The sequence below is a fragment of the Dama dama genome, chromosome 14 (genome assembly GCF_033118175.1).
Source record: "Dama dama isolate Ldn47 chromosome 14, ASM3311817v1, whole genome shotgun sequence".
NCBI classification, from domain to species: Eukaryota; Metazoa; Chordata; class Mammalia; order Artiodactyla; family Cervidae; genus Dama; species Dama dama.
In genome coordinates this window covers 66,673,069-66,699,655 of record NC_083694.1, presented here as the reverse complement: position 1 = coordinate 66,699,655, position 26,587 = coordinate 66,673,069, and the positions used below count along the sequence as shown (strand labels likewise).

Genomic DNA, 26,587 nt, shown 5'->3' with positions numbered 1-26,587 from the left:
GAAGTAGTTTTAAAAGACAGATTGTTGGGGTCCTTTAATGGACCGGAACCTTGTGGTACGGAGTCGACGATAAGAAAGTGAAAGAAAGAAAGAAAGAGAGAGAAAGAGAGAGAGAGAGAGACAAAAAAGACCCGGGGACCTAAGCTCTGGTGGAGCAAAGGTGCTTTAATGATTTTTCTATGAGTATATATAGGCTGCAGTACAAGAAACTTCTTTCGGGAATGATAGAGATCAGAAAACCAAATGTACAGCAACCGTTACCAAGGGAACAAGGGGTAACGTTAGTCACAAGGTCAGGAGACAATGTATATCTCAAGTAAGGGGAAGGAGATTAAGCTGTTTTGTCCTAAGGAGAATGTTTACTAAAGGAGACTCATGCTTGCCTCACACAATGACCTCAGTCCCTGGGAGCAGCGTGCTGTTCCGCTTGAAGAGGGACAAAGGACTCATGAGAGACAGCACGTAGGAATCCTCCCATCAAACATTCCCTGACAACAGATGATGAGCTGCTGAAGGACTTCTTTCCCCAGCTTGAAGTACTTTCTTGTATGACTCCCGTGAATGCTTGAGTGTAGTGTCATATTGCAAAGTACATGAGAAAATGTATTACATTTGGGGAAGAGAGGCGATTTGCCTTAGAATGATTTTCCACATGGACATGCTTTTTCAGATGAATTCTGAAAGATTCATCCTAAGTTTATACCTTCAAGCCTGAAATAGAGACGGACAATGTCTAGGAGAACCTGAGTCACCCCAGACATCTGGGAGGCGCTGGGCTTCCCCAGGGCACTGAGGACGCCAAGGTTTCTAGGAGCATTTGGTTCAGGTGCTTAGTTCTGTTGTAGTCGAACTTTAGACCCTTGCAAGGGTTACAGATACGTGTCAGAGTTTACAGTGTGACCAAATTCAGGCTTGAAGTTAAACAAACTCATTCAGCAACCTGTACCTTTCGTTTTGAACTCTACATTGAAAACCTGTTAAAAGGCTCCTTAAAGCCTATAAAGGCGGACTTCAGAACAAGTAGTAGAGTTGGGAGCCAAGGCTGGTGGCGGGGGTGGGGGCGGGGGCGAGGTGGGGTGTGCTGTGGAAATACCCAAAGGGTCGAGGGCCCTGACAACAACGCTAAATGATCTTTCTGTATCCCCTCCCCTCTCCCCCCACCATCTTTCTCTCCCCCGCAGGCCTGCACTGCCTGAAAAGGTGGCTGACGTCAGCACTCTGAACGAAGTGGGCTATCAGATCCGGATTTAGGCCGGCCCTACTGCAGCAGCAGGGCTTCTATGGTGCTTTTCTCTGCCTTTACCCAGCATCTTCAGGAGGAACTGCAGCTATTTATTGAGAACTGGTGAATTTTATTCTTACGGATTCACTTGGAAGTAGACTCTGAGTGGCTGGTAACAACAACAAAAAAATTCATGAAGGGACAACCAAGAAAAGGCTGTGGTAGACCCCACTGGGGTTGGACTGTCCCCCTCACTCCAGATAGAAAGGGTAAGACCATAACTGTAGTTTTTTATATTTTCCCATTTACCTACTTTCTTTTACTTGCTTTGAACATTATGCCTCACTAGTAGTCAATGTTCATGAAGCCCTCCCCCCTCCCACTTTTGATACAGTAAGGTAACTCAATCAGTATTGATGTCTTTTTCAGCAATAACAGAGGCAAAGATTGGTGGGTTTTTTTTTAAGCAGTCAATATTACCTCAGCATCTTGACATCAGATATGCAAACATAATGGTAGGTTGTTGTTTTTTTTTTAATTCTATTTGTATTGTTTCCCCAGTATTTCCCATGGGGATCTCCACGAGGTTTGGAATTTTTTTCCTGGTGCACACGTAATGAGATTTTAGGTATTATATGCAAGTGTTTCCTTAAAGAGCACTGAAATTCTTCTGGCAATACGGGAGATCATTTTCGGGATCTTGGAGTTACTACTTTCTTAATCTTTCTTACAGCATTCACTGACAGCAGCTTTCGTTCTTTCAAAACAAAACAGAAAAGCAAGTTCAGAAGCTAGTCTGTGTTCTGTCACTAACATTTAAACTTTGCAGACTCCAGTGAAAAGCACACGAGGTCATGTACTGTTACACACATTTAGCAGTATTGCGATTACCTCTGACAATACCACACTCAGACAGAGACCGAGAGAGAATCAGTAGGTCTTGAGAACTAGGTAACCTTTCTGTTCACATTTCACCTGAGTTTTAAGCTCTGAGTCAGGCGTTGGTTCTGCAGGACTCACTGTTGTTGGGTATGTGTTCTGACGTCTTATATTAAGACCAAATATGGCATGATGTGATTATTTCCCAGTACCATTTTTAGGTACCACTTCATGATATTTAGGAACTGGTATTGGAAAATGCAGTGAATTGGAGAAGCAGAATCTTTGTTTTTCAAATGGAAAAGACTTCGGGTACAGTGTTACACCTTATAGCCTGATGTTCTCCTGATGTTCTCCAAGGAGCATGGTATGAGTATCTGGCCTGCATATGGCAGTTACAGTGTAACTTCTGCTGCAGATCACAGAGTAACTCACACACCAAGTCTGTGTATTATCAAGAGTACAGCTTCTACTTCACTTGTTTGATCTTAGCAACCATGCCAACTCAGGACACCAAAAAGCATATTTAAGTGAAGTCTGCTAGTCAACAAAAATGTTATTTCAGTTTGGGGCCTCCCCCTCTGGCTTTCTTTACCTGATTTTGGGAGGGGAGTAAAAAAATCTGCTCATTCAGATTCTTTACCCCTGAGGGCAATACGGGAAGGAAAAAGACTCTATCCTTTAGCCATGTGCAACTGAGCTCACTATATCCTAAGAATCAGTGTTATTAATGGAAAGTACTTTCCCTGAAAAAAGAAGTCAAATGTCCTTTACATGAAAAAGGGCCAAGTAAATCCAATCTACATCTCAGTTAGATTAAACCAGTTAAACACATTCAGGACTTAAGCACTTTTAAGGATAGTACTATCAGTAGAATTGAAAATGAGTTATTTTAATCTTCTCAAGACAAACCCATTTGCAGCCTCCTGGCCACATGTATTTAGATGTTTGGAGTAGTCCGTGAATCATTTCATTCATTCTGAAATACGGACTTGGCTCTCTCTGGATGAACTATAATCATGTTTACCAATCTGAAAGTTTATTATATCCAATAAATAGACTACATATAATACTGCAGCCATACTAAGGGCTTGGAATAGGATTTCCCAAGTATTAAGTACAGTCCAGTCTAAAATATGGAATGTCAACATTTGCATATCCTTGTCCCCCACAGAAGGGGGAAGGAATTAGGAATACAACCTGTTTCTAATATGCTGATATCTAAGCCTTAAAACTGCCAACTGGCTTCAAGATACAATCAGTAACCTGATTTCTTCCACACCCACTTCTTGATTTTAAGACTTATTTCCCCAAAGCAAGAGTTAGTCACAGAAACATGAAAATAAGTTAAAATGTTCTTAGTTGTTACTCTATTTTTATTGCTTATGGAATACGTTAATTTCTAAAGGACACAAGAAAAGTACCAAACTTACATTCTAGTGAATTGATAATGCGGTAAGGGAAAAAAAATGACATGATTTATCTGTTACCCCACAGAATTGATTTTAAATCTGGTTATAATTCAAAAGATAAAATCCATGAAATGATTTGAAATCTAGTTTTTAAAAAAAGTTAATGCAAGAGAAATTTTATGCTTAAGCCATTTTGATAATACTTGCAAAGTTTAAATGAATGACAGGACTCTTGATTCTAGACTACATGTTGTGCTGTTTTGAGTACTTTTATTTCAGAAAGTGATATTTAGTATTTTCTATACACTCTGAAATCATGAGCATTTCACTTTTTCTAAGTCAATTATTTCATAAGGATTTTATTAATAGATATTGGTAAATAGAACTTTGGAGATCTTAATTACGTATTCTTACTATACCCGAGGCTTTTGTAAGCTCTAGTTTTATGTACAACCTTGTACAGTTTTTTTGACATACAATTCAGAATCTTGTTTATTCTCTTGGACTTTGTTCTGGCCAATACATTTTTTTTAGATCTCTTAAGAAAAACTGTGATTGTTTTAGTGGGTATTTTTCTAAGTAAATGAAAACTTGTATAATGGTATTTTAGAGAATGCCAGATAAGTGCATGTTTCAATTTAATGTTTTTCTCATCACTTGTATGTTTATACACAGCATGGGACTTTCAATAAAATCATCCTGGAAACTCAAGGATTGTTTTCCTTCTAAAAATATAAATGGTGTGATTTTTTTTTTTATTCCTCTTATTACATACTTGTTCTAGTAAATTAATTTATCACTCTCACCCTTGTCTTCTTCCACAATTTTCAGATTCTGTATTAAATTTATCACTCTATTTTGGTGTATCTTAATTCACTTATTGGCTTCCTTATATTTTGGCATCACCCAAGGCAACAAGTGAATTACACAGCTTATTTCATCTACCACAAAACCTTCAGGCACAAATGTACTAGTACAATAATTTATTAGGTAACTTACATGGACAAAGTGCAAATGACTTGACAAAGTGAATGTTTTTCCAACCCTTTGAACTCTGGATCTCTAACTTAGTGTTTTTAGGAAAGCAAAGGGTTAAGAGCAGACAAGTTGCTAAATTCCAGAAAAGACAATTTCAAACACACCTACTGATATCAAAAGCTATAGTAAAACCAAAATTTCATTACTGCAATTCTGCAATATATCCCTTTCCATTTAAAACCTGGATAGCACAGCAGGTGAGATGGGGAGATTTGGTTTCAGCAATTAACCAAATTTAATTGCTTATGGCAGGTAAATACAAGGCTCCAACAGTTATTAACTCTTCTGATCAAACAAAGTAAAGACACATGGACAGTTAATTTTAGTGGAGCTTTAAAAGCCTGTGAGAAAGTTACAAAGGATTCCTTGGCCTACAGTACACATACTACTACTTCATTCTATAAGCTAAAGTTGAAAGCAATTTTATGGGATTAACTCAAAGTGAAGTACGTGAAAAGGGCCTAAAATCACAATATATTAATCAGGATACAAAAAAATAAGTTTTCAGAGGTTTTCAGGGATGTTCGTTTATCAAGAATACCTATATATAAAGTTAGTTGTTAACAAATTCATACAACACAACATACTTATCCATGAATCTTCATTTTTCTTTCCCTAATACTAAAAGGGATAAAAATACTATCTGCTGTTACCATTTGCTGATGACAATATCTGCTAATCAGAACGTGTAATACTTTGAAAACTGTTACTACAAAATGTGGAAAATCCTAGAACTATACGGTTAATACTGTTAAGTTAAAAAAAAAAGTGACACAATAAACAGAAGTATTTCTATAACACTAACTTTTACTAGGCAAATCCTTACAACCCACATACTTTTGGGGGGTATTTATCTGGTTTATTTATTTTTTAATAATTGTTGTAAATACTTCAGTAGAAAAAGTCCGAGCCTATAAAGTAACTACTGCTGCTAATTTAAAATGAAGCATTCTATTCAGAAAACCCACTGTAAAAAACTTTTATAATTCAGAATAATTCAATATAAAATTACTTAGTAAAAATGTACATAGTTCTTTGATCCCAATTCTAGAAAAGAGTAAATTTTCACTTAGGTTTTAAAATGATTCAAACACTCATTAAGAGCCAACTGCAGGATTTTTCAGACCCACTCTTAACCAACTTTATAAAAAAGACCAGCACCATCTCACACTGCTGAATCATGATAAAAAAAGACAGAAACCCAAAACATTATAGAAACGACAACAGTTGAACCACAACAAAACAGTTAATATCAACTATTAAAGAGTCTTAGGTCTCCAAGTTAATATCTCCCCTCTAGAGTTCTGCTGGCTTGCTCTTATTTCTGAGGCAAATAAAAAGAATCTTATAGCTGCCACTTTGTTCCAAATACAAGTTTCCTAATAAATTTCTACAGGATTGGTTCGGTAAAGTAAAATCTTTCCTTCAATCCAGAATCTTTTCTTGAAACTAAATTAAAAAAAAAAAAATTACTAGGGAAACCCAAGGCATGACCCCAGAATGACTCTCTTAGGCATCCTATACAGTCCACTATAGGATGGAGGGTGGGCTTGTCCAAAACACCTCATCCCACTAGTTACGGTGACCTACATTTTCCCAATAAAATGTAGGCACATTACATGGCTCAGGATGGTAATAAAATGGATTAAGCAATTTGTACAGTTCTAAAAAGTACTATCAAGCCCCATCAAAGACAAACTAAAATGGTTAGATACTTGTGAACAACCCAATAATTTCTGAGATGAATGAGTTAGGACTCAACAGACATGATCCTATTGATGAAATCAGGCCTTCTGCAAGGGAATGAGTTGTGGTTTGCAAGAACTCAAAAGATATTTTGGATCCACCTTAAAGCTTGCTAAAAACACGAAATTCTTTCCTAAAAGACTAAAGAAGTTGAGCCGTATTTAAAAATCACTGTCAATTTTACTGGGATTTAGAATAAATATTTACAACTTTTTTTTTTGCAATCAACAGCATTTAGATCTCACTTGTCAGGAAAATATTTTTTCATTATTAAAAAAAAAAAGTGTAAACTTGTTTCTTCTGTTACCTGTTTCAAACATTTAACATAAACCTCTTCAGAAATTTCATAGCGTAAAAATAAATAAACATGCAAACTCTTAAGAACTCTTTGGGGGAAAAAAAAACCAAATGGGAACGCAAAGTATATATGTAATCAAAAGTCAGAGCTCAAGTCTGAATTTAGCCAATAAAGGCAGATGATCCGAAGAGTTATTTTCATTTGGAAGTCCATTAACAGTCCATAAGTCTTCTTCTGTAAGAAGTGACAGTCTGGCTAGAAGTTTCAAGCCACCAACCAAAGTAACTTCAGCTCCTACATTAAAAAAGCACATACACATTTAGTGAAACAACAGGTTGTAAGTTGACCACAGAAGTCTTTAAAAGAAAAAAATGATATGTAACTTGACACTGCCATGGAAGTCTAATATGAAAGTTTAAAATATGGTTAGTTTTTTATTGTTATAACCTAATTATAACTCTCAAACAAACAGCAGTCTCAGATGTTTGTTTTCCTATTTCAGATTTTTTTTTTCAATTTCAAATTCTACAAATCATCTTTAGAAGAAAATATCAATGTAACACGTAAGAATGTTAAGAGTAATTTGAGATTGACAACTACCTAAGAAATTCACCCATCAACTTTTCTGTAATTGTATAAAACTGAAAGACTAAGCCACATCTAAGTCGAACATTTATTAAGTGACTGCAGAATAAATTAGTATAATTTGGTCCCAGAGAGTCAGTACCCACAGAAGTGGAATAAAAGAAGACAGGCTCTTAATGTTAACATTGGAGATGCTGGTCCATGGCACACTCCCGCCATCTAGTGGATATATATAGTATGACAACTACCAGAACTAACATACAAATTCAAAGCAGCAAGGTTATTTTGTAGAGTTGATCTAGGGGAGAGGAGTTGGCCATCTCCTGAGTGTTACTAGTAAGGTAACTTTTGGAGAGAAAGAAAAAAGCAGAAGGGAAAATTGGGAAAGAAAAGTAGCACTGAAAAAAAGGAAAAGGAAGAGAAAAAAGAGGAAAATCAGAAAAGACAAAATAGCTGCCCACATTTAGGATTTTCAGTTTTCTGAATACTTTTCTGACTCCCAGTTCCCTGGTGTAAAGAATCTGTAAAGAATTTGCCTGCAATGAAGGAGACCCAGGTTCAATCCCTGGGTTAGGAAGATCCCCTGGAAAAGGGAACAACAACCCACTCTAGTATTCTTGCCTGGAGAATCCCATGGACAGAAGAGCCTGATGGACTAGTCCATGGGGTTGTTAAAAAGTCAGACACAACTAAGCAACTCATCACTTTCACTACTTTAAACCTCACTTTCTTCTCCACGTTAAATCCTTTGACCAATATTAATACCTTGTTTTCAATGAATCATACAAGGAAAAGTGTTTTATCACCTCTGCTTTTTGAAAACACACTTTTCAGACTTCTCTTTCCAGAAAGAACCAATATTCCAGGGTCAACATGACAAAACTGTCAGCTTTGGTAGTACAAGCAAGGCCCTACAATGAAGGCAGCATACCTTAGTAAAATTTAAGTACAAAACTGTATGATACTGCTGTCGCAAGAAAAACAATAAACTTGTGGTGAGTAAAAACAAAAAGGCAATATAAAAGATCTAAAAAGCAACTCAGAAGGTGACTGGGATTGGAGGCTAGAGCTGAGGATGTAATTCACGAGGAATAATTTGCTTTGAGGTATTTCACTGCCTCCATCTTTTGCAGGTGATAAACTGATTTACTCAGATACATTACCAATCTGTCAAATACATTACCAATTTTAAAATATTTTTAATTTCTAAATCGAGAACTTTATCCAGATGTTTGGCTTTCTCAGCTTCAGCCCTGAAGTTTTTAGTTACTGTGTTCTCAAGCAGAATTTAAGATTACAAGCATTCTTTACCTGGCTGCTCTGCAACACCTTCCTTTTCAGCAGAATAGAAAATATAATCCACAGTTATGGCACTTCGGGAATGACAGGTGGTCACTTCTGGGATTCCAGTGTCAGGAAAATAATGTGAATAAACAGATGACAAGCTGAAATGGTGCTGTAAATTTGAAGATAACCTAAATTGAAGGAAAAAAAAAGTATTTAGCATCCATCAAGTTTTTCATGATTTTTATAATTCCTCCTACTTAAAGCACTTTTTCACTTAAATTTCCAGACAAAACCAGACATTAGGACAATATTTATTTAAACAAACCATAGCACAATTTCACATTTCTTTATTCATGCAGTGATATCCAAAATCCATTAATAGGGCTATACTAAGTGGGGTGGGGTGGAGGAGCTCAATAATTAACATACCAATGTGATTATTAAAATTAATTATAACACATTTGAGAGCCTCCACTTACTAATGAACACATATTCCAAAATAATTTGTAAGTTTGCTGCTTCTAAAATAGAAAATTAAAGTGGCCTTTAGGAATATTATTTAGAACTGACAGACTTTTGATGTCAGAGAGGCCATATTTCTCCATGGTTATCCTTGCTATGGTATGTGAGATAATTTTGTACTGCATTTTAAAACAGCTTCTATATAATGGCTTACAATTACCCCATTTTTTAAATACACATGACATTACAGGCAAAAGGTTTAAAAATCATCTCCCATTAATACATCACGAATTTTAAGGATATTTTATTTCATGAAACAAAACAAAATTTAAAAGACATTATTTTGTTCATCCAACACACATTTATCAAACATCTTGTAAGTACACTTACATCTTGTAAGTGTAAGCACTCTCAAGTGCTAAGGATACACAGATAAAGGTGTTGCCCTGCGTTTAAAGAGCTCATAGGTCAATAAGCACAGGTAATTGCTTCAAATCATTCTACTGCCAAGTTTTAGAAACTTTTTATATCTAAGGACTTATAGTTACAATATTACTAAATGTAAATTAGGTCTACTGCAAACTGTTCTTACTACTAACATTTTAGTTTACAGATACAAGTATGCATATAAAGACACTCACTGTATTTTAAAGATATAAGTACTTTTTCTTATACTCTATTGTGTTATAAAAAGATTTCAGAATTACTCAAAACTAAGTATCTGCTAGCAAGAGTAGCCTTTTTCATGATCTCACTCGGAAGTTTCTACTGTGAAAGGTTTAAAATTTTTAAATAGTTTTTTTTAATTAAAAAAAATTGCTTCTTACTAGTTCTTATATAAGAGATATTTTCCCCAAACGAGATATACAAAATATAATAAGACTAAGAAGGCAGATAAAAAGAATGAGAGGTGATTCTGAAATTTAAGTGTTAAAACAAAAGTCAAAGCTATAGAAGAATCATACTATGAAATAAACAAGACATTTTGAGAATCTCCTAAGACACAAATCAAAGTTTCCATCCTGTTGTATTAAATATATATGTTTTTCAACCACAGCCCTAAGCATCCATGATTCTTTAATAAAAACAAACCCAGGCATCTTTACCTGGCTACCTATGATGACCTTTCCCTGTAGTTTAAGAGATAAGTTTAGGTAATTATCTTTCTACAGCCATATTCTTTTTTTGGATCAATTCTCCTACAGATTTATTTTTGAGATCCAGTAAGCAGTTAAAGGAGGCTAAGGATCCTCTTGAAATCTCAGAGATATTTTTCTGTGTTCTTCACCTTTGTTTTAAATAATAGCAGTGTCAGTGGGTTCAGGTCCACGGACAAATTGTTTCTATAAACAACAATGCTTAAGTGCTTACTGTATGTTAAACACTGAGTTTTACATGCTTTGTCTCATCTAGTTCCCATAACAAACCAATTTATAAAGAAACAATCTTTTAAAAATGTTCAATTTCTTGCTTAAAATCACACAGCTAAAGAGCAGCAAAGTCAGGGTTAGAACTCAGGTCTCTTTGACTAAGAGCCAGCGTTCTTCACCAGCACAAAGTATCATCAGCTTTATTTTTTAACCAAGTGATTTTTGGGAAATGATTTCTTTACTCAACTAGAGTCAGCACATGTCTACTGCTGCTTTCCAGAACTCACTTTTCCGCTGTTACCAGGACCTCTGTCTTGTCCGGCTCTGTCTGTGTCAGATCACCGTCTGGAAGAACAAAGAGAAGCTTAGTAATACTATCAGTGCATTGTTTTGTTCTACTTTGCCTTAGAGTACTTTTACTCTAGGAACAATAGTTAAGGCATATCTTGTTTAGATAGATGCCTAGTTAAATGGTTCATCCCAGAATCTGTATTATGACGTTCTCCAGAATTAGCAAAAATAAAACACAAACATGTCCAAAGCAACATGCAAAAGTAATTTTGGAAGTTGATTTTCAAAAGGTAATCAGAGTTCTTAAAAAAAAAAAAAAAGGAACAACTCTATGCTTTTATATATGAATATTCATCTCTGAGATGTTCTCTCTTTAAAATTTTAGTTGCATGCCTTCAAAGGGAACACTATTATCAAGAAGACTGCCGAAATGGATTGCAAACACTTACCTGGCTTTTCTACTTTTGGTAACTGCTGTACCTCATACACACAGTTCTGTGAGATACCTAGGTTTGGGGGCCAAATTGGAATAGATAAAATTCTTTGTCCCCGTGAAGACTGTTCCTGGCCAGATACCTAAACAAAATTTCAACAGGTATCTTAGGTGGATAGATTTTAAATTATGTACTGAAAAGTTTATTTCTTAAATGAAAGGAAATCCAAGAATGGTAAATATTATCCTTTATTCATTATATCATTTGTGCTTGTAAAACTTTGCTCAAATACAGTTCAGAAAACATTATTACTTACATAAAAATGGTAATTTTTCCTATGCATGTTTTTCTTAAATTTGGAAATCTAAATCATCTATAGCTTTGGACTAATACTTCTTTTTTTTACTACCTGCATTATAGTTCCTGTTATATAAAACACTAAGAAAGATCAACTCATAAAATTTTAAACTGTCATCCAAAACTCGGTGGTAAGGGCTTACTCTGGTTAAATGTACTGAAGAGGAAAGGATCTGAACTAAGCAGAAGAACAATAAAAATAAAAACATGGGATAAATTATACTCAGCTAAACTGAAATATTTATCCTTATGTAAAGGAAAATTTATATAATAAGCAAATATTAAATTACTCTTTTTCTAACTCTTTTGCCCACATCTGGCATTCAGAACGCTCTTCTGCACCTGTGAGTAGTTCCCTATTTATGAAGGACTCATGCTGTCCATCCTTTTATTTCCCTTCTTCACCCCCATTCTGAATTTGTTGTTGGCTCCTACTTCCTCCAAGCAGAATGTTGTCGCAAATAGATGGAAAAGTGAATTCAATCCAGTGAATTTAATTACTTATGAGTAGCTATGGATCATCACTGCAGCTTGGTAAACTGACTCATCTGAGGTTTCCAAACAGCTCTGGGATTACTTTACAAGGTAAAGCTCTGTCCTCACTTTACAATGAAGAGACTTACACCCACCTCCTAATAAAGAGGAGTGCACTCACCTTTCCTATGGCAAGTCCTTCATAATTCAATTTTCCTTCCTTAATAAAACTATAGAGTGGAGAACCAGGAACAGAATTGAAGTCCCCACACATAACAATGGGGCAGAGGCTGCCATCTTTCTGATGGGCAACACTGGAAATCTCTGCCAGAAGCATTGCCAATTGGGTCAGCTTAATGTCACCTCGCCTCGGGTTATACAACAGATGTGTGTTAGCTACACAGATGGCAGGGGAGGCGGCGCTTGGAATCTTGGGCTGCAAGAGCAACACTAATCCAACGTTGTCTCTGTCCAGTAGAGGAACATCGCGACGGTAGAATTCCACGGGGTTCACTGACAAGAGTGAGAACTTGGAATGTTTGAAGCAAATGGCACAGCCGTCAGGCTTCCTTCCTGTCCGCATCTTGTATTCACAGTGATAACCTGTAAGAAAGAAAAACATTTTTAACAAAGATGACTGTTTTTTCACATATATATGAAAGTAATAGTACTGTGTTTTGCCACACTTGCAAAAAATAATATATATGGTAAAACGAAATTCTAATTTTTGGACAATGTTTGTGAGTGAAGTCACTCAGCCGTGTCTGACTCTTTGCAACCCCATGGACTGTAGCCTGCCAGGATCCTCTGTCCATGGGATTTTCCAGGCAAGAATACCGGAGTGGGTTGCCATTTCCGTCTCCAGGAGATCTTCCCGACTCAGGGATCAAATCTGGGTATGCCACACGGCAGGCAGACGCTTTACCCTCTGAGCAGCCGGGAAGCCGGGACAATGTTTACGGAAGTGTGTTTTTAAAAATATTAGTAATGTAGGATGTTAAAAAGTGTTGGAATAAAAAAAGTCTATGATTGGGTCAAACAGATTTTTTTCACCGGCAGACTGCAGTGTTACATGCGTGTATGTTATCACACTCCCATTTCCATCCTGACAGAAATCAGAGTCAAGGCAAAGACAGTGACCTTATAGTCATCGTTGCCCTCTCCCCCGACCCCAGATCACTCACCTATTTGCCTCTAACTCTTCCCTGCTTTTTCCACTCCACACACAGCAGCTTCTCTTGCCTCAAGGCACTCCAACCTTCTCGTAGCCATCTCCACTACCTGGAGTACTCCAGTCACCACTTGTTCCTTCACCTCCTTTAAGTCTTTACCCAAAAGTTGCTTTCTCGGATCATTTTGTAAAACTGAAAGCTGACCCATTTCCGCTTTCCTGTGCTTTTCTCCAGAAAACTCTCATTACCTGAGGTACTGTTTACTTGTCTGTCCAGTTTACTCTTGGCCTTTCTCCACTAGGACGTATGCTCCGCAAGGATGGAGACCTGTTACCTGTTTTGCTCACTGCTCTATCCCCACTGCCTTCAACAGTGCATGGTGTACAGTAGACACTCAAAAAAATACATGCTGGATGAATGAACGCAACGTAGGCAGCATTTCTCAAAGAGATGACCTGTTTCTAAAGGTACTCATTCAATTAGGCACTGTGGACACGGGTGTCATAAAATGATGAACTAGATACAGTGCTCCCTGATCTCATGGAACTCAGAATCTTAGGAGTCTGGTAGAAGGCAAAGAGACCCCTGGAAAGGCAGCTATGAAGAGATTCTTGCACATCCTTCCATTTGAACTAAAATACGTATCAACACAAAAGTTCCCATTTGAAATACTTCAATCTTTTCTTGACCTCTTGAAATGGGTATTAAGCGGTTTTTCAAAATTAAAATTTTTAGTCCAAATATACCACACACCTTTGTTATCAAGCTATGCTTTAACAACCCATTAAGTAAATCTGGCTAAAATAAAAGTTACATTTGTACCCAGTGATTCCAAACTTGGCCTGATCTCGGTTCCATAATGATCTTCTTGAACTTCTTGCAAACAAAGTACCTTGGAAGAAAAAATGGCTTGAATTAAAACAAAAAAATACAAATATGAACTTTTTGGTGCTTTTGTTTTAAAAATAGGTTTCTAAAATTCTAAAAACCTGATGAAAGCTGAAATAATTTTTTCTTGTATAAATCTATCAAATTAATGTCTCCAAATTTGACCAGTCCCCAAAACCATGACCTTTACTCACATGAATCCCTCTTATTATCCAAAACTGGTATTTCCCAAAGGAAATATTTATAATTTATATGCTGGAATATTTTTCCTGAATTTACAAGTTCATTCATACTAAATCCTTCTAGTCGTTTCTTAAGAGGTAATTTTTTGAATGCCATCATCTAAATTAATTTTTGCATGAATTATTAAAATTTTCAATCAAAGGAAGTATTTACTGAACACTTAATATTGTACCAGCCCGTCTCAAAACTGATACTTAAAAAAATTTTTGGATCTTTTCTGAAAAGTTATATAATCACTTATATCAACAACCATTAGCAAGTTATTCCTCCAAAATTATAATACCCTACTCAAAGCTGTTCCATCATCTTATCTATTAAAAAAAATTTTTTTTGGCCATACTGTGGCTTGTGGGATCGTAGTTCCCCGACTGGGAACGAAACTGGAGCCTCGGGCAGTGTTAAGCACAGAGTCCTAACCACTGGACTGCTAGGGAATTCACCTATAACTATACAGGCCTTCCCTTCTGACTTCAGAAACAAAAGGGGTAAAAAACCATTTAGTTCAGAAATGAATCCAACTTTTCCTTAGGTGAAGAATTCTGATATTTTACACTTACATCTGCATCAAAGTGTTTAATTTCTTTCAGAATATTGGGAAACCTAAAACTCCAGTGTAATACTGGCCGCCGGCAGTGTTTATAAAGGTGTGAATTGTCTTCCAGTAAATCTTGTGACAGTATATTATAAGACATCACTGAAAAGTCAAACTTGCTCTCACTGTCTTCACATATGGGGTCAACATTTTCGTCTCCTAGGATCTTCGTGTTTTCTTTATTATGGTTACATATATATTCCCAATGCCGCTGTATTGTGCCTGTTAAAATATATTAGACAAAAGACAAAGAATAAAAAAAAAGATCATATATTTTCCTGCACATAAGTATTTTTTGCCTTTTAAAAACTCTTACAGGCAATGAACAGAATGTTTTCCCCTAGGAAATGGTATTGTAGCACCTCATGACTAGAAAAGGTCGTCAAATTGTTTATGAAGACCATAAAATGACACACTGCCTGACCCGAGAGGCACAAAGCATGTTTAAGAGGGCTCTGAGTGTGGGTTAACAAAGCTAAGACTATACAGGGGTCATGATTTCTCACCTTCCCATGGTCATGACATGGATTTGCCACAGACATGCTCGGCAACTTCAGAGCCAGGACAATATGTATGGTACAGCTGGTCTTTCAACAAGATAATTTCATATTGTATTCTATCACCTACTAGTATGAAGGGATCATCAAATGCTTAACCATGTTCCTGAGACAGTTCATCTGAGAAATCTGGTTTAGACGTGAATGAAGGGTATATAATGACAGTAAATGGAAGCAGTATTTACTGGAAGAATGCTAACGAAATAAACAAAAGAAATATTTTTAATGCACGCCAAAGCAAAAGTTAAATGTAACATAGCTATACAATGCTAGTAAATGATAACTCCTGATTGACAAACCTAGCATGCAACAATCAGGAATGTGTGACAGTTTATATTCCGCAAAGACACCATGTACACTGAAAAAGTATTGAGAACAAGATGAAATAGCAAGAGATTCTGAAACTATAAGCAGTCTGATTTAGACAAGACTACTTAAAAAAAATACATATACACACATATATGTGTATCTATAGATATATAAACACAGTACCACATATATAAATACTCATACACAACACACATACTCCTTCGATCTTCCTCTCCCCACCAACAAGGAGGATACTCTTACTGTCATGAAAGCTATGAAGACAAATGTGGAACTTCTTAGAGAATCTATAAGCTCAGAAGGGAAAAACAAGAAACGGGATGAACTCGGGAAACAAAAATATTTGAAGATGGACTTTCAAGCACAATTAGATGATATGAGAAAATCTCAGCCCTAGTATATCTCCCTTTTCCTGCAAGGCTTTCATTTCACTGATTTAGAATTCCTAAGTTTCTCCAATTAAAAATTAAATAAAAAATAAATTGAGGAAGAGTATTCTAAACATGGGAGGAAAAGACTACAAGGAAATATACCACTATTTTTAAGAGTAATTATCTCTGATAGGAAGGACTGTGAAAGATTTTTCCAAATCTTCTGCAATTATGATATATTTAGAGAATATCAACATACTCTAGTGGGGTGGGGGAACTAGCTGCAGGCAGTCAAAAGGTACAAACTTTCAGTTATAAGATAAATAAGTACTAGGGATGTGATGTACAAGATGGTAAATTTAATTAACACTGTAGTATGTTCTATATGATGGTTGTTAGAGTAAATTCTAAAAGCTCACATTACATACAAAATATTTCTTTCCCTTTTCTGTTGTATCTCTTTGGGATGATGGAGGTTCACAAAACTTATTGTGGTAATCCTTCCATGATGTATGTAAAGGTAAATCATTATGCTGTTCACCTTAAACTTAGACCATGCTAGTAATGTCAGTTATATCTCAAAAAAGGTGAAAGGAAAAAAAGTATCAGTACACTCTAGAAATGTCAATGAAGTAAAAATTTTAAGTGACTTTAATCAGATTTCTTCGCTCAAAATCTAAAAGCTGCTATCTGCTGCACTGAAGGAATAGAATTCTGATCAGAGGACAGAAGAGTAAGGTAGTTTTTATGAATATCAAGGTCTGAGTGGAACAGGGGAGTTGGAATTATGATACCATAAAGGTACTAAAAGCCTGAGGAGAAAGGTAAAAAATGATGAAGGAAAGAAAACCAAATTAATAAAAGCATTCAACTATCACATAATTTAGCCCAGTGCTTGTATTATGCCCAGGAAAGAGAAGGAAACTATCCCTTATCCTTCACTGAATATGGAGAATCCTACTCCTAAAGGCCTTTCTTTTTTTGGGCTCCAAAATCACTGCAGACGGTGATTGCAACCATGAAATTAAAAGACGCTTACTCCTTGGAAAGAAAGTTATGACCAACCTAGACAGCATATTATAAAGCAGAGACATTACTGTGTCAACAAAGGTTTATCTAGTCAAAGCTACGGTTTTTCCAGTAGTCATGTATGGATGTGAGAGTTGGACTATAAAGAAAGCTGAGCACAGAAGAATTGATGCTTTTGAACTATGGTGTTGGAGAAGACTCTTGGAGAGTCCCTTGGACTGCAAGGAGATCCAACCAGTCCATCCTAAAGGAGATCAGTCCTGGGTGTTCATTGGAAGGACTTATGTTGAAGCTAAACTCTTAATACTTTGGCCTCCTGATGCAAAGAGCTGACTCATTTGAAAAGACCCTGATGCTGGAAAAGATTGAGGGCAGGAGAAGGGGATGACAGAGGATGAGATGGTTGGATGGCATCACCAATTCAATGCACATGAGTTTGGGTGAACTCTGGGAGTTGGTGATGGACAGGGAAGCCTAGTGTGCTGCAGTTCATGGGGTCTCAAAGAGTCGGACACGACTGAGTGGCTGAAATGAAGTGAACCGAACCCCTAAAGGCCAGAACTAAAGCTACTTATATTGACTCTGCACAGCTACTCTGAGATTTGTAACATAGTTTCTATGAGGAAAACAGAACTGATTCTTAAGAACTGATTATTGAGAACACAATTCCCTCATAAATTGGGGACTGTCTACGGTTTTAGCCACAAATCATTAAATCTTATGTACAGGAGATGGAGAGGGTTCTAGTCATACAACAAAATGTTAGCTATCATTGCAAACTTACAGCACTACCCTGGGGGCAGTGCTGCATTAAATTCATTCATGCTTTCTCATAAAATATGTACATGTAAAGGCATATAAAAGCATAAGATTTGTATAGTCCTGGCAATTAAGAGTTTAAACCAACTTTTTTGGCAATTCCATTTTTTTAAATAACCAAGATCACAAGACGATCAAATCAATACAGTAGCTTTCAGACTTCTACAGTCTGTATAACCCTTTGACATTATTTTTCATGTCCTGACCATCAACCCCTGGTAGGCTGGGACTGGGGCTGGGATGATGGGGTAAACACATTTTATTCTGACCACATTTGCTTTGAATAAACATACAGAAATTTGTTTGAATGCTAGGGTTCCATGGAAGACGATTTGAAAACTACTGAGAGAGTGAACAGTCTTTGGCTTTCACAGACTTCACAACATAAATTCACACTACAAAAGTTTATATACCTTCCATGTCAGGAGGAACAAGGTGGTCACAGCAGAGAAGACAGATGAGTCAAAAAAAGCAAGCAATTAGGCCTGATTGGGTTTCTAGGGTGCCTAATTAAAAGGTCATAATTGGGTCACACAAATCCTTCAAATACCACTTTAAAGTGACAGGCAAGTTAGCAATGCTGTTCTCTTGATTGAAAAGTAGTATTAGTGAAATATCAGAAGTCACAAATATGGCTTAACGAAGAGCATTTTCCTTATTCACAAAACCTAGGAAGAACGGACATATAGAGAGTCAGGTTGCAATCAAAGTTTATCGGTCTGTAAATGTAATTCCCCATCCATTAAAGGGAAAACAACACCACCAGGATTTTCTGAGTACCTACTATGAAGCCAACAATGTGTTAGGCACTTTGAATATGTCTCACTTCATCCTCCACAGGCTTTCAAAGCAGGTATTATTTTACACTAGGAAACCAAGGAGAAGGGAGGTTCAGTAACCTGTCCAAACTCACACAGTTAGTGGTGGAGCAGAGTGAGAGGGGGAGCGCTTCCTAAGCCCATGCCTGGGGTCACTACGCCACCTCTCCACCTGAGAGCCCACCAGATTTACAAAAGGCTAAACAGAAGATAAGCGTGTCAACCTGATGAACAATGACTACGTGAACGAGCAGCCATCTCATGTCCTCATACAGCCTTAGATGATGGGTTGTTCTTAGGAACCTAATTTTAATGATTCAAATATACCTTTTAATCATTCAAACAAATACCTGTTTGCAAATACATTGGTGGTTAAGCGCTATACAAATAGATTTCCACTTCTTCTGAGTAATTAGAATTTCTACTTAAATGTGTAGAAGTTTACTTAGAAGAGCTCTAACTAATCTAGATCTGACTCCCAGGTAAGACTAGCTCTCAACGCCTTCCTTTGACAAACTTATGTCTGCTCCCTGCAAATTAACACCCACACAGCCTATTTCCAAGTATCTTCAGAGGAATGCTCTTCATTGACAACTGTAGCTCAATAAGAATGACAATTCCAATACTTAGACTACTCGTGTATACTTTGGAGGGGGGCAGGGCTGGCAGCTCAGAGAGTCTGGTGAATTGTTGAGAGTAAAAAGAACAGGAGAAAAATAGAAATAACCAAGATAGCTAGAAAAAACTGTCTCAAAGTTGAATAAGATGTGCTTAAAAGATAAACTTCCCAAAGACTCTTGATTATGTCTAAAGATCCATCATGAGAAATATAAATTTAATAAGCTAAAATGTGATTCTGTAAGAAAATATTTTTCACTTATGATTGTTTCTATTTAAGGAAATTCTTTTGTCTTATAACGCTAACATTAAAAATGAAAACATGATGTTTTTTAATAGATCTGTGGAATCCCAAGAATACATGTATCAATTTCTAAGAAATCTAAGAACCTTTGTTTCAGTGAATTTTAAAATTATTCTTAATGTTTCCATCTGGTTCTCCATTGTTTTCCAACTTTATATGAAGAGTGACTTTTATTTTTACTGCCAGAAATACACAATTAATTGAAGATTTTTTTTTTAAAGACTTAATTTAAAAAAATAATTTCTGTTTCCCTAACAGAAAAGTACTGGTTAAAAATAAACATCAAACACTTCTAAAACCTGCAGGAGGTTTTCTTAAGAATTAAATATGAAAAGTTTCAATTACTCTATGGCTTATGTCTATTTCTGCACCAAGATAAATGTCACCTTTACCTTGGTGTTTTCTTCGTTTTGATGAAGGCTCATCTCCCTCAGAGTTCATGATGTAACTAGAGAGATGAATCAAAGAAGTCTGGCTCAGGCTGTCAGGTCTCCAGTTCCAGTACTGAAACGGAGCTCTAGACTCAAACAAACAAGGTGGTCGCCAATTTAGTGAGAAATGCCTACTACTGAAGTATGGGTAAGGAGCACGAGAATAATGTCCAGGCCACCTCATACAACTAGAAATATGTCTGTTCCAGCAACACTTTTGCAGATTCTCCCACGGTGTAGTCCAGTCTCTGCCCAGACTCTTCTGGTGGTGGGGTAACATGGGGTATCTAAAAGAAATAAATACACTCCTTGAGGTACCACTTTTTGTTCAGCTGTATACTACACAGAATCTAAATCTGTTTCCTCAAGGGAAGGTAATGTCTAATATTTAAAATCTGACTTCCCAATCTGAAAGATTTCACTGCTAGTGGCAATACCTCAAAACGCTCCCTAAACAACTATGAATGGTATTCTAAATACTTAACAGAGAATCCACCAGCCTCCCCAAGTACCAGATAAACTTCCAAAAGTCCACACAATTCAACTGAGAGATAAACCAATCACCAAACCGTATTGAGTAGCTTTCTAGCATCTAATGAAACCTAATGGACAAATAAAACCCACAGCATACATAATACTTAAATATAGAACACATAAGCTGACTATAATAAAAGTGAATCTCTCTAACCTGAGTTTGGAGTAAAAATATGTTTCTGAACAACTTTTTTATACCAAGGTTTTATTTTCCAAACATCTTTATAGCTAAGAAAACAGAAGCCTATCACTACTTCACGAAACTACCTACCTCTCCTGCTAATCAGTACATAATTTATTTTTCCATGCTACTTTTTTCTCTTTAAAGCTTGCTCCTCCTTGAGGGAAATGAAAAAGAATTACTTACTAGAAATTCACCAACACTCCAAACCCTACAGCACCAATTATCTGATACCAATTATATGATAGGCTCTCTAGTGAAAAATGTCTCCAAAATAGTGTTATCATTATTTTGAATAGATATATTGCTCTCAGGCTCTCTTATGAAACAATGCAACTTAAGCACTAAAACACTATCTGGCAAATAGCTACAACCCTGAGAAAGATGCCTCCTGTCCTCCAGAATTCATTAAAGCTATATTTCCAAGTCAATGTCAATAATCTCCACTTTCATCACCAAAGGAATTTTGTTTAAATTGTATATACTGTTATTTGACTTTTATATGTCAGATTTGTTTCAACAGCATTTACATTTTTATTATTATATAAATTTATTGAGCAGTTTACCCTTTCTCAAACTGCTCTCTAAAGTCAACATAATTGTAAACTTTTAAAGGCATGACATGGGTAAGTCTATCCTGTTTTGTGACAAGTCTGAAAGCCATAGAGATTTGGAGAAAAGCCATACACCCTCTATCCCAATAAGCTACCGTATTCTAACATAATACTTGCACTACAAAACTTATTCACTGTATTTGTAGTTACTTATGCAGACTTATTTTCTCTTAAGTTGATGGGCGCCTGTGGGGCCAGAGCACCCTAATTCGTTTTAATCTGGGTCTCTTCCCAAGTGCCTAGGACAGTGCGTGGCACACAGCTGGTACTCAGGAAACGCTGCCTACGGAACAGTAAAGTCCCCAAACTCCAGGAGTCAAAACCTGATCCCCCGTAACTTACGTATAAACTAAGAGGGTGCAGTGTTTCCCACGTGTGATAACACACCAGTCAGTTTCATATGGTACACAATTAAATAATATCTAAGCATTTATTTTAAAGTGTATTAGAAAAAAAATTAGTATATCAAAGCCAGCAATTCGTGGATACTACTTAGAAAGGTGCTAATGTGGGCAGCACCTCTTGAAGTGCTTTTTATTCAAAGATAAGTCAATTTCACAAGTAAATTATCCGGTAATATCGATGTGGAACCAGAATTTGGTAATCACCGTAAAGGGTTGGGATCCCAGGGTCGGGGAGGGGAAAAGTTTGCCGGGCATCCACACACCAAGAGAGCATCCCCTGGGCGTGTGCACAAGGCGCGCGCCTCCCTCGGGGTCAGGCCGCCCCGGACCCACGGCGGACGGTGGCCTCGCTAACTGACCCGCAGCTCCCCGCCCGGGGCTCTGCGGGGCTGGGGGAGGAGGCCGGGGACCCGGAGGCTCGGGCTGGGTTACGGGAAGTGGGCCGGGGCTCCGAGGCCAGCCCGGCCCGGGGAAGCACGAGCCCGGCCCTCGGCCGACGCGTTCGGCGCCTCGGGCCCGCTCTGCGCGGGCCGCGCGCCGGGATTACCTATCCCTCAGGGTCTCCAGAGGTCTGTCCCGGCGGCACCGCGGCCCGGACCCTCTTCCTCTTCCAACCCCGACACCCCAGCCCGCCCCGCCCCGGCTCCCCCGGGTCGCCCGCTCCCGCCCCCGGGCCGCCCGCCCCTCCCTCTTCCCTCCCGCCACCCAGCCCTACTGACCGGCCTCTCCCCACCACACAGCGGCCGTAGCCCCTCCTCACACAGCGCCACGCTTCCATCTTTCCACTCCGCGGCCTTCCAGTTCCCGGCTCCCGGTCACAACGTCCACCTCTACGGCCGATTTGGCGGCGTCAAGCACCAGGGGATCCCCATCACTAGACGCGGGGCCTCGCGGCCCGACTGCAAAGCATGCCGGGAAGTTCGATCTTGCCCGCCGCCAAGTCCCCATCTTGCGCTGCAAAAGTCACTGAATTGTCTCGGCGCCAAATTGTGTTCAAGAAGCATGCGCAGAGCGCGTGAAGCCGGCGCAGCCATTTCTGAGTGGGGCGAAACAGCCGACTTGGGTCTTAAAGAGACAGGAAATTAACTAAGAGCTGAACAGCTTGATTAAAGATCATGGGAGGGTTCACTGCAGTTGGGTTTCCCAGGTGGCGCTAATGGTAAAGAAACAGCCCACCCCTGCCAAGGCCGGAGACTGAAGAGACGTCGGTTAGATCCCTGGGTGGGGAGGATCCCCTGGAGGAGGACATGGCAACCCACTCCAGTATTCTTGCCTGGAGAATCCCAGGGACAGAGGAGCCTGGCGGGCTGCAGTCAATAGGGTCTCACAGAGTCGGACACGACTGAAGAGACTTAGCAAGCAAGCACTGCAGTTACTGTTAAAGAGGGAAGAAAAAAAAAAGTGTATTTGTATCCGCTCAAGGTAGGGAAAAACTAATCTGGGTTCCCACAGAATTGTGGTACCACAGACTTTTTCAGTTAATTTTTAGGGACCACGTCTGCAGAGCTCACTTTTAAATGCCCACCTCTGTTCAGTGCAGATTGCAAGTGCAGTGCCCTGCTTTTGCTCCTGGCTCTTCAGGAGTGGCAGTTGGGTTTTTTGTGGTCTCTTTTTTGTTTTTGATAATTAGCCCCAACTGTGCTGTGCTTAGTCGCTTAGTGGTGTGGGACTCTGCGACCCCATGGCCTGTAGCCCGCCAGGTTCCTCCGTCAATGGGATTCTCCAGGCAAGAATTCTGGAGTGGGTTGCTGTGCCCTCCGCAAGGGAATCTTCCCCACCCAGGGATTGAACCCAGGTCTCCCGCATTACGGGCGGATTCTTTACCAGCTGAGCCACCAGGGAAGCCCATGAATACTGGAGTGGGTAGCCTATCCCTTCTCCAGGGGATCTTTCTAACCCAGGAATGGAACCGGGGTCTCCTGCATTGCAGGCGGATTCTTTATCAGCTGAGCTATTAGGGACGCCCTTTCCCCAACTTTGCATGCACACAATTGTTTTTAGTCCTTTATAGTTTCTTTGTATTTTGTTGTTCAAGGAGATGCATTGCAGCCAAGGGTCTCAGGTCTCAGGTTCCAGACTGTCTCAAAGTTATTGCCAACACTGAATTAAGGACTACTTACTGAACCCTTGTTCCTAAGGGAAATACAGAGTTAGATTCCCCGGAACCACTGATCACAACATGTTAGTCACTAAAGCAATATATAACCTTGTTTTATATATTGATTTATATTTGTTTAAAGACACTTTATTTAGTATATATTTTTTATTCAGTAACATTGAATTCATGACCAATACACTGTAATTCATACCAAAGTGAAGCATAAAAACACACATGTTTTCTCCATAAGGCACATTACAGACTCTAGGAACAACAGCGTTTCAGCACTACCTTTGGAGGCCATTTTAAACAGCAAAATAAAAAAAAAGCACAAGAGTTATTTTTGGAACTTGGCACTAAATAGGCTGTGAAGAGGACACTTCTTTATGGTGTGAGAGCTGAAAAAGAAGGCAGCACTTTGCCTTCTTAGACCTCACCTGGGAACATTCATGGTGGGAAACCAGATTTTTCACCCCTCCGTACATGTCCATGAATGAGGACAAAAGCACTGCATATATTGATTTTGGAGGTACAGATCTATTTTAGCCAGTAGGAAAATTCACAAATACATAATCCATGAATAAAGATGATCAAATACATTTCCATTTTATACTGTTCTACTTCTAACTGTAGTCTCAATTTTGGCAGTTTATTAAATTTATTGACTGATAGTTTCTTGTATGTGTTATCTCCATAATGAGGTTGTAAGTACCTTGTGAGCAAGGACCATGACTCATTATTTTCAAAATATACCCTACCTGGTGCTATGATAATTACACAATAGATTGTGGATAGAATTTTTTTGAATGAATGGTTAATAGTGGACCATAAATAAAGGCTTACAAATTAACAGAACCTTTTCTCTCGAATATACTCTATAACCTCTGGTTTGTGATTTGTAAGGAGGAATGTAGCACTTTAAAATAAGCAACATCCCCGGGGACTCCTCTGGAGATATTCTTCCACAGGAAAATAAATCAGCCAGTGTTGTTTAGTCTCACAATCACATCCTACTCTTCGGGACCCCATGGACCGTAGCCCACCAAGTTCCTCAGTCCATGGGATTTCCCAGGCAAGACTATAGGAGTAGGTTGCCATTTCCTTCTCCAGGGGATCCTTCCAATTCAGGGATCAAACCCCAGTCTCCTGCATTGACAAGTGACCCAGTAGGTCTCACAAGAAAAGAAAAGAAGCAACAGAGATTAATGAATATCCTTTCAATGGAGCTGGAATTTGGAGGATTATCTGATCCTAAAAGATAGTCATGTTTACCTTGGATTAAACTATTTTGTAGATATTAACTTGTAAAGAACTGATGGTAATGCAAATAATTGTTGCCTGTGAAGATGTGAACAAATTCTATCCAATGGAGGGAAAACACTCCTCTGTAGATAAACCAGTTTTGCATCAATTTGTAAATTCAATATTCCTGTTCTGTAAAATGTTTACTTTTTGGATTCTTCTTGAACAAATTGTAACATATCTTTGGTTCCCTTATTAATAAGTTAAATAAAATCATTTTATATTGAGACTAGCTGGGACCTTTTGCTGCAGTGCTTGTATGTGGGCAAACAAAATACAAAGAAACTCTAAGGGACTAAAAATAACTGCGTGCATGGCTACTTGGGACAAATTATGAACAAAAGACACAAAAAGACCAAAACCCCCAGCAAAATAAGGGTGCTGGGAGCAAAAGCAGGGTACTGTGCATACACTCTGCATAGAGCACTACCAAGGGGGTGGACAGACCAGCTAAGCCACTCCCCTGGCCCAACCCCTGGACTCATCCCTGTTCTGTGCTTAGTTGCCCAGTCCTGTCCAACTCTTTGCAACCCCGTGGACTGCAGCCCAGCAGGCTCCTCTGTCCTTGGAGATTCTCCAAGCAGGAATACTGGAGTGGGTTGCCATGCCCTCCTCCAGGGTATCTTCCCAATCCAGGGATCGAACCCAGGTCTCCCGCACTGGAGGCAAATTCTTTACCATTTGAGCCACCGGGGAAGCCCATCCCTACTCTTACCCCATATAAGGAACCAACTAACCCCTCCTCAAGGAGTGAGGAAGGGAAACTGTTGCTTGTTCTTGCTCCCTCCTGCTGCAGCAAGATTCCCAGTAAACCCTTGCTTAAATTTCTTGTGTGACTTTTTATCAATTTCTGTTGATTAGGGAGGCCAAGAACCCTGGCAGGTAACAATATGATCTTATATTTTGTGTGAATGTGTGTGAATTATCCTTTCAAGAGTCTGCTGTTCCCACTGAGATGCCCAATGAATTCATCTGATGAGCAGATGGACTTCACCATCAGAGAAGTACACCTCATGGATAGCTAAATCCAGGTATTTCTTTTCTTGTCCCTGAGGTGAATCTGAAGCACAATAGAATCCTTCAGGTCCTCTGTTTTCCTCACAGAAATATTCTCCATCAGTTTTTTAGAGTTTTTATGTGATCAGTAAATTATTCCCCTCTTGTGGCAGCAAGGATCAAGAATTTGGTGTATGGTGGGCTCTGTAAAAAGATTAATGATTTATAGAGATCTATTATCTGTTGTGCAGAAGGCAATGGCAACCCACTCCAGTACTCTTGCCTGGAAAATCCCATGGATGGAGGAGCCTGGTAGGCTGCAGTCCATGGGGTCGAAAAGAGTCCGACACGACTGAGTGACTTCACTTTCACTTTTCACTTTCATGCATTGGAGAAGGAAGTGGCAACCCACTCCAGTGTTCTTGCCTGGAGAA

General features: G+C 38.5%; 2 protein-coding genes across 9 annotated transcripts in view; one reads left to right on the top strand and one right to left on the bottom strand.

The window, feature by feature from the left end:
* VASH2 (vasohibin 2) overlaps positions 1-4,224 on the top strand; it is a 40,619-nt gene extending 36,395 nt beyond the window's left edge. For both annotated transcript variants that reach the window (XM_061160978.1, XM_061160976.1), the window contains one exon: positions 1,182-4,224. In XM_061160978.1, the coding sequence (XP_061016961.1) occupies positions 1,182-1,251 (70 nt within the window). In that variant the 3' untranslated portion in view covers positions 1,252-4,224. The remainder of the gene's footprint in view (positions 1-1,181) is intronic.
* A 257-nt stretch (positions 4,225-4,481) lies between these two features.
* ANGEL2 (angel homolog 2) lies at positions 4,482-22,722 on the bottom strand. Of its 7 annotated transcripts, none has more exons than XM_061160969.1 (9): positions 22,518-22,722; positions 19,986-20,311; positions 14,716-14,972; positions 13,850-13,919; positions 12,037-12,458; positions 11,040-11,166; positions 10,587-10,644; positions 8,492-8,655; positions 4,482-6,889 (listed from the first exon to the last, which is right to left on the bottom strand). In XM_061160969.1, exons 1-9 carry the CDS (start codon positions 22,703-22,705, stop codon positions 6,738-6,740), a joined length of 1,764 nt encoding a protein of 587 aa, XP_061016952.1. In that variant the 5' UTR covers positions 22,706-22,722; the 3' UTR covers positions 4,482-6,737. The 7 variants fall into 7 exon arrangements, with proteins under 7 accessions (XP_061016952.1, XP_061016953.1, XP_061016954.1 ...); XM_061160970.1 differs by having other exon boundaries at positions 22,477-22,677; XM_061160971.1 differs by lacking the exon at positions 22,518-22,722 and adding an exon at positions 22,305-22,391.
* Positions 22,723-26,587: the final 3,865 nt, after the last annotated feature.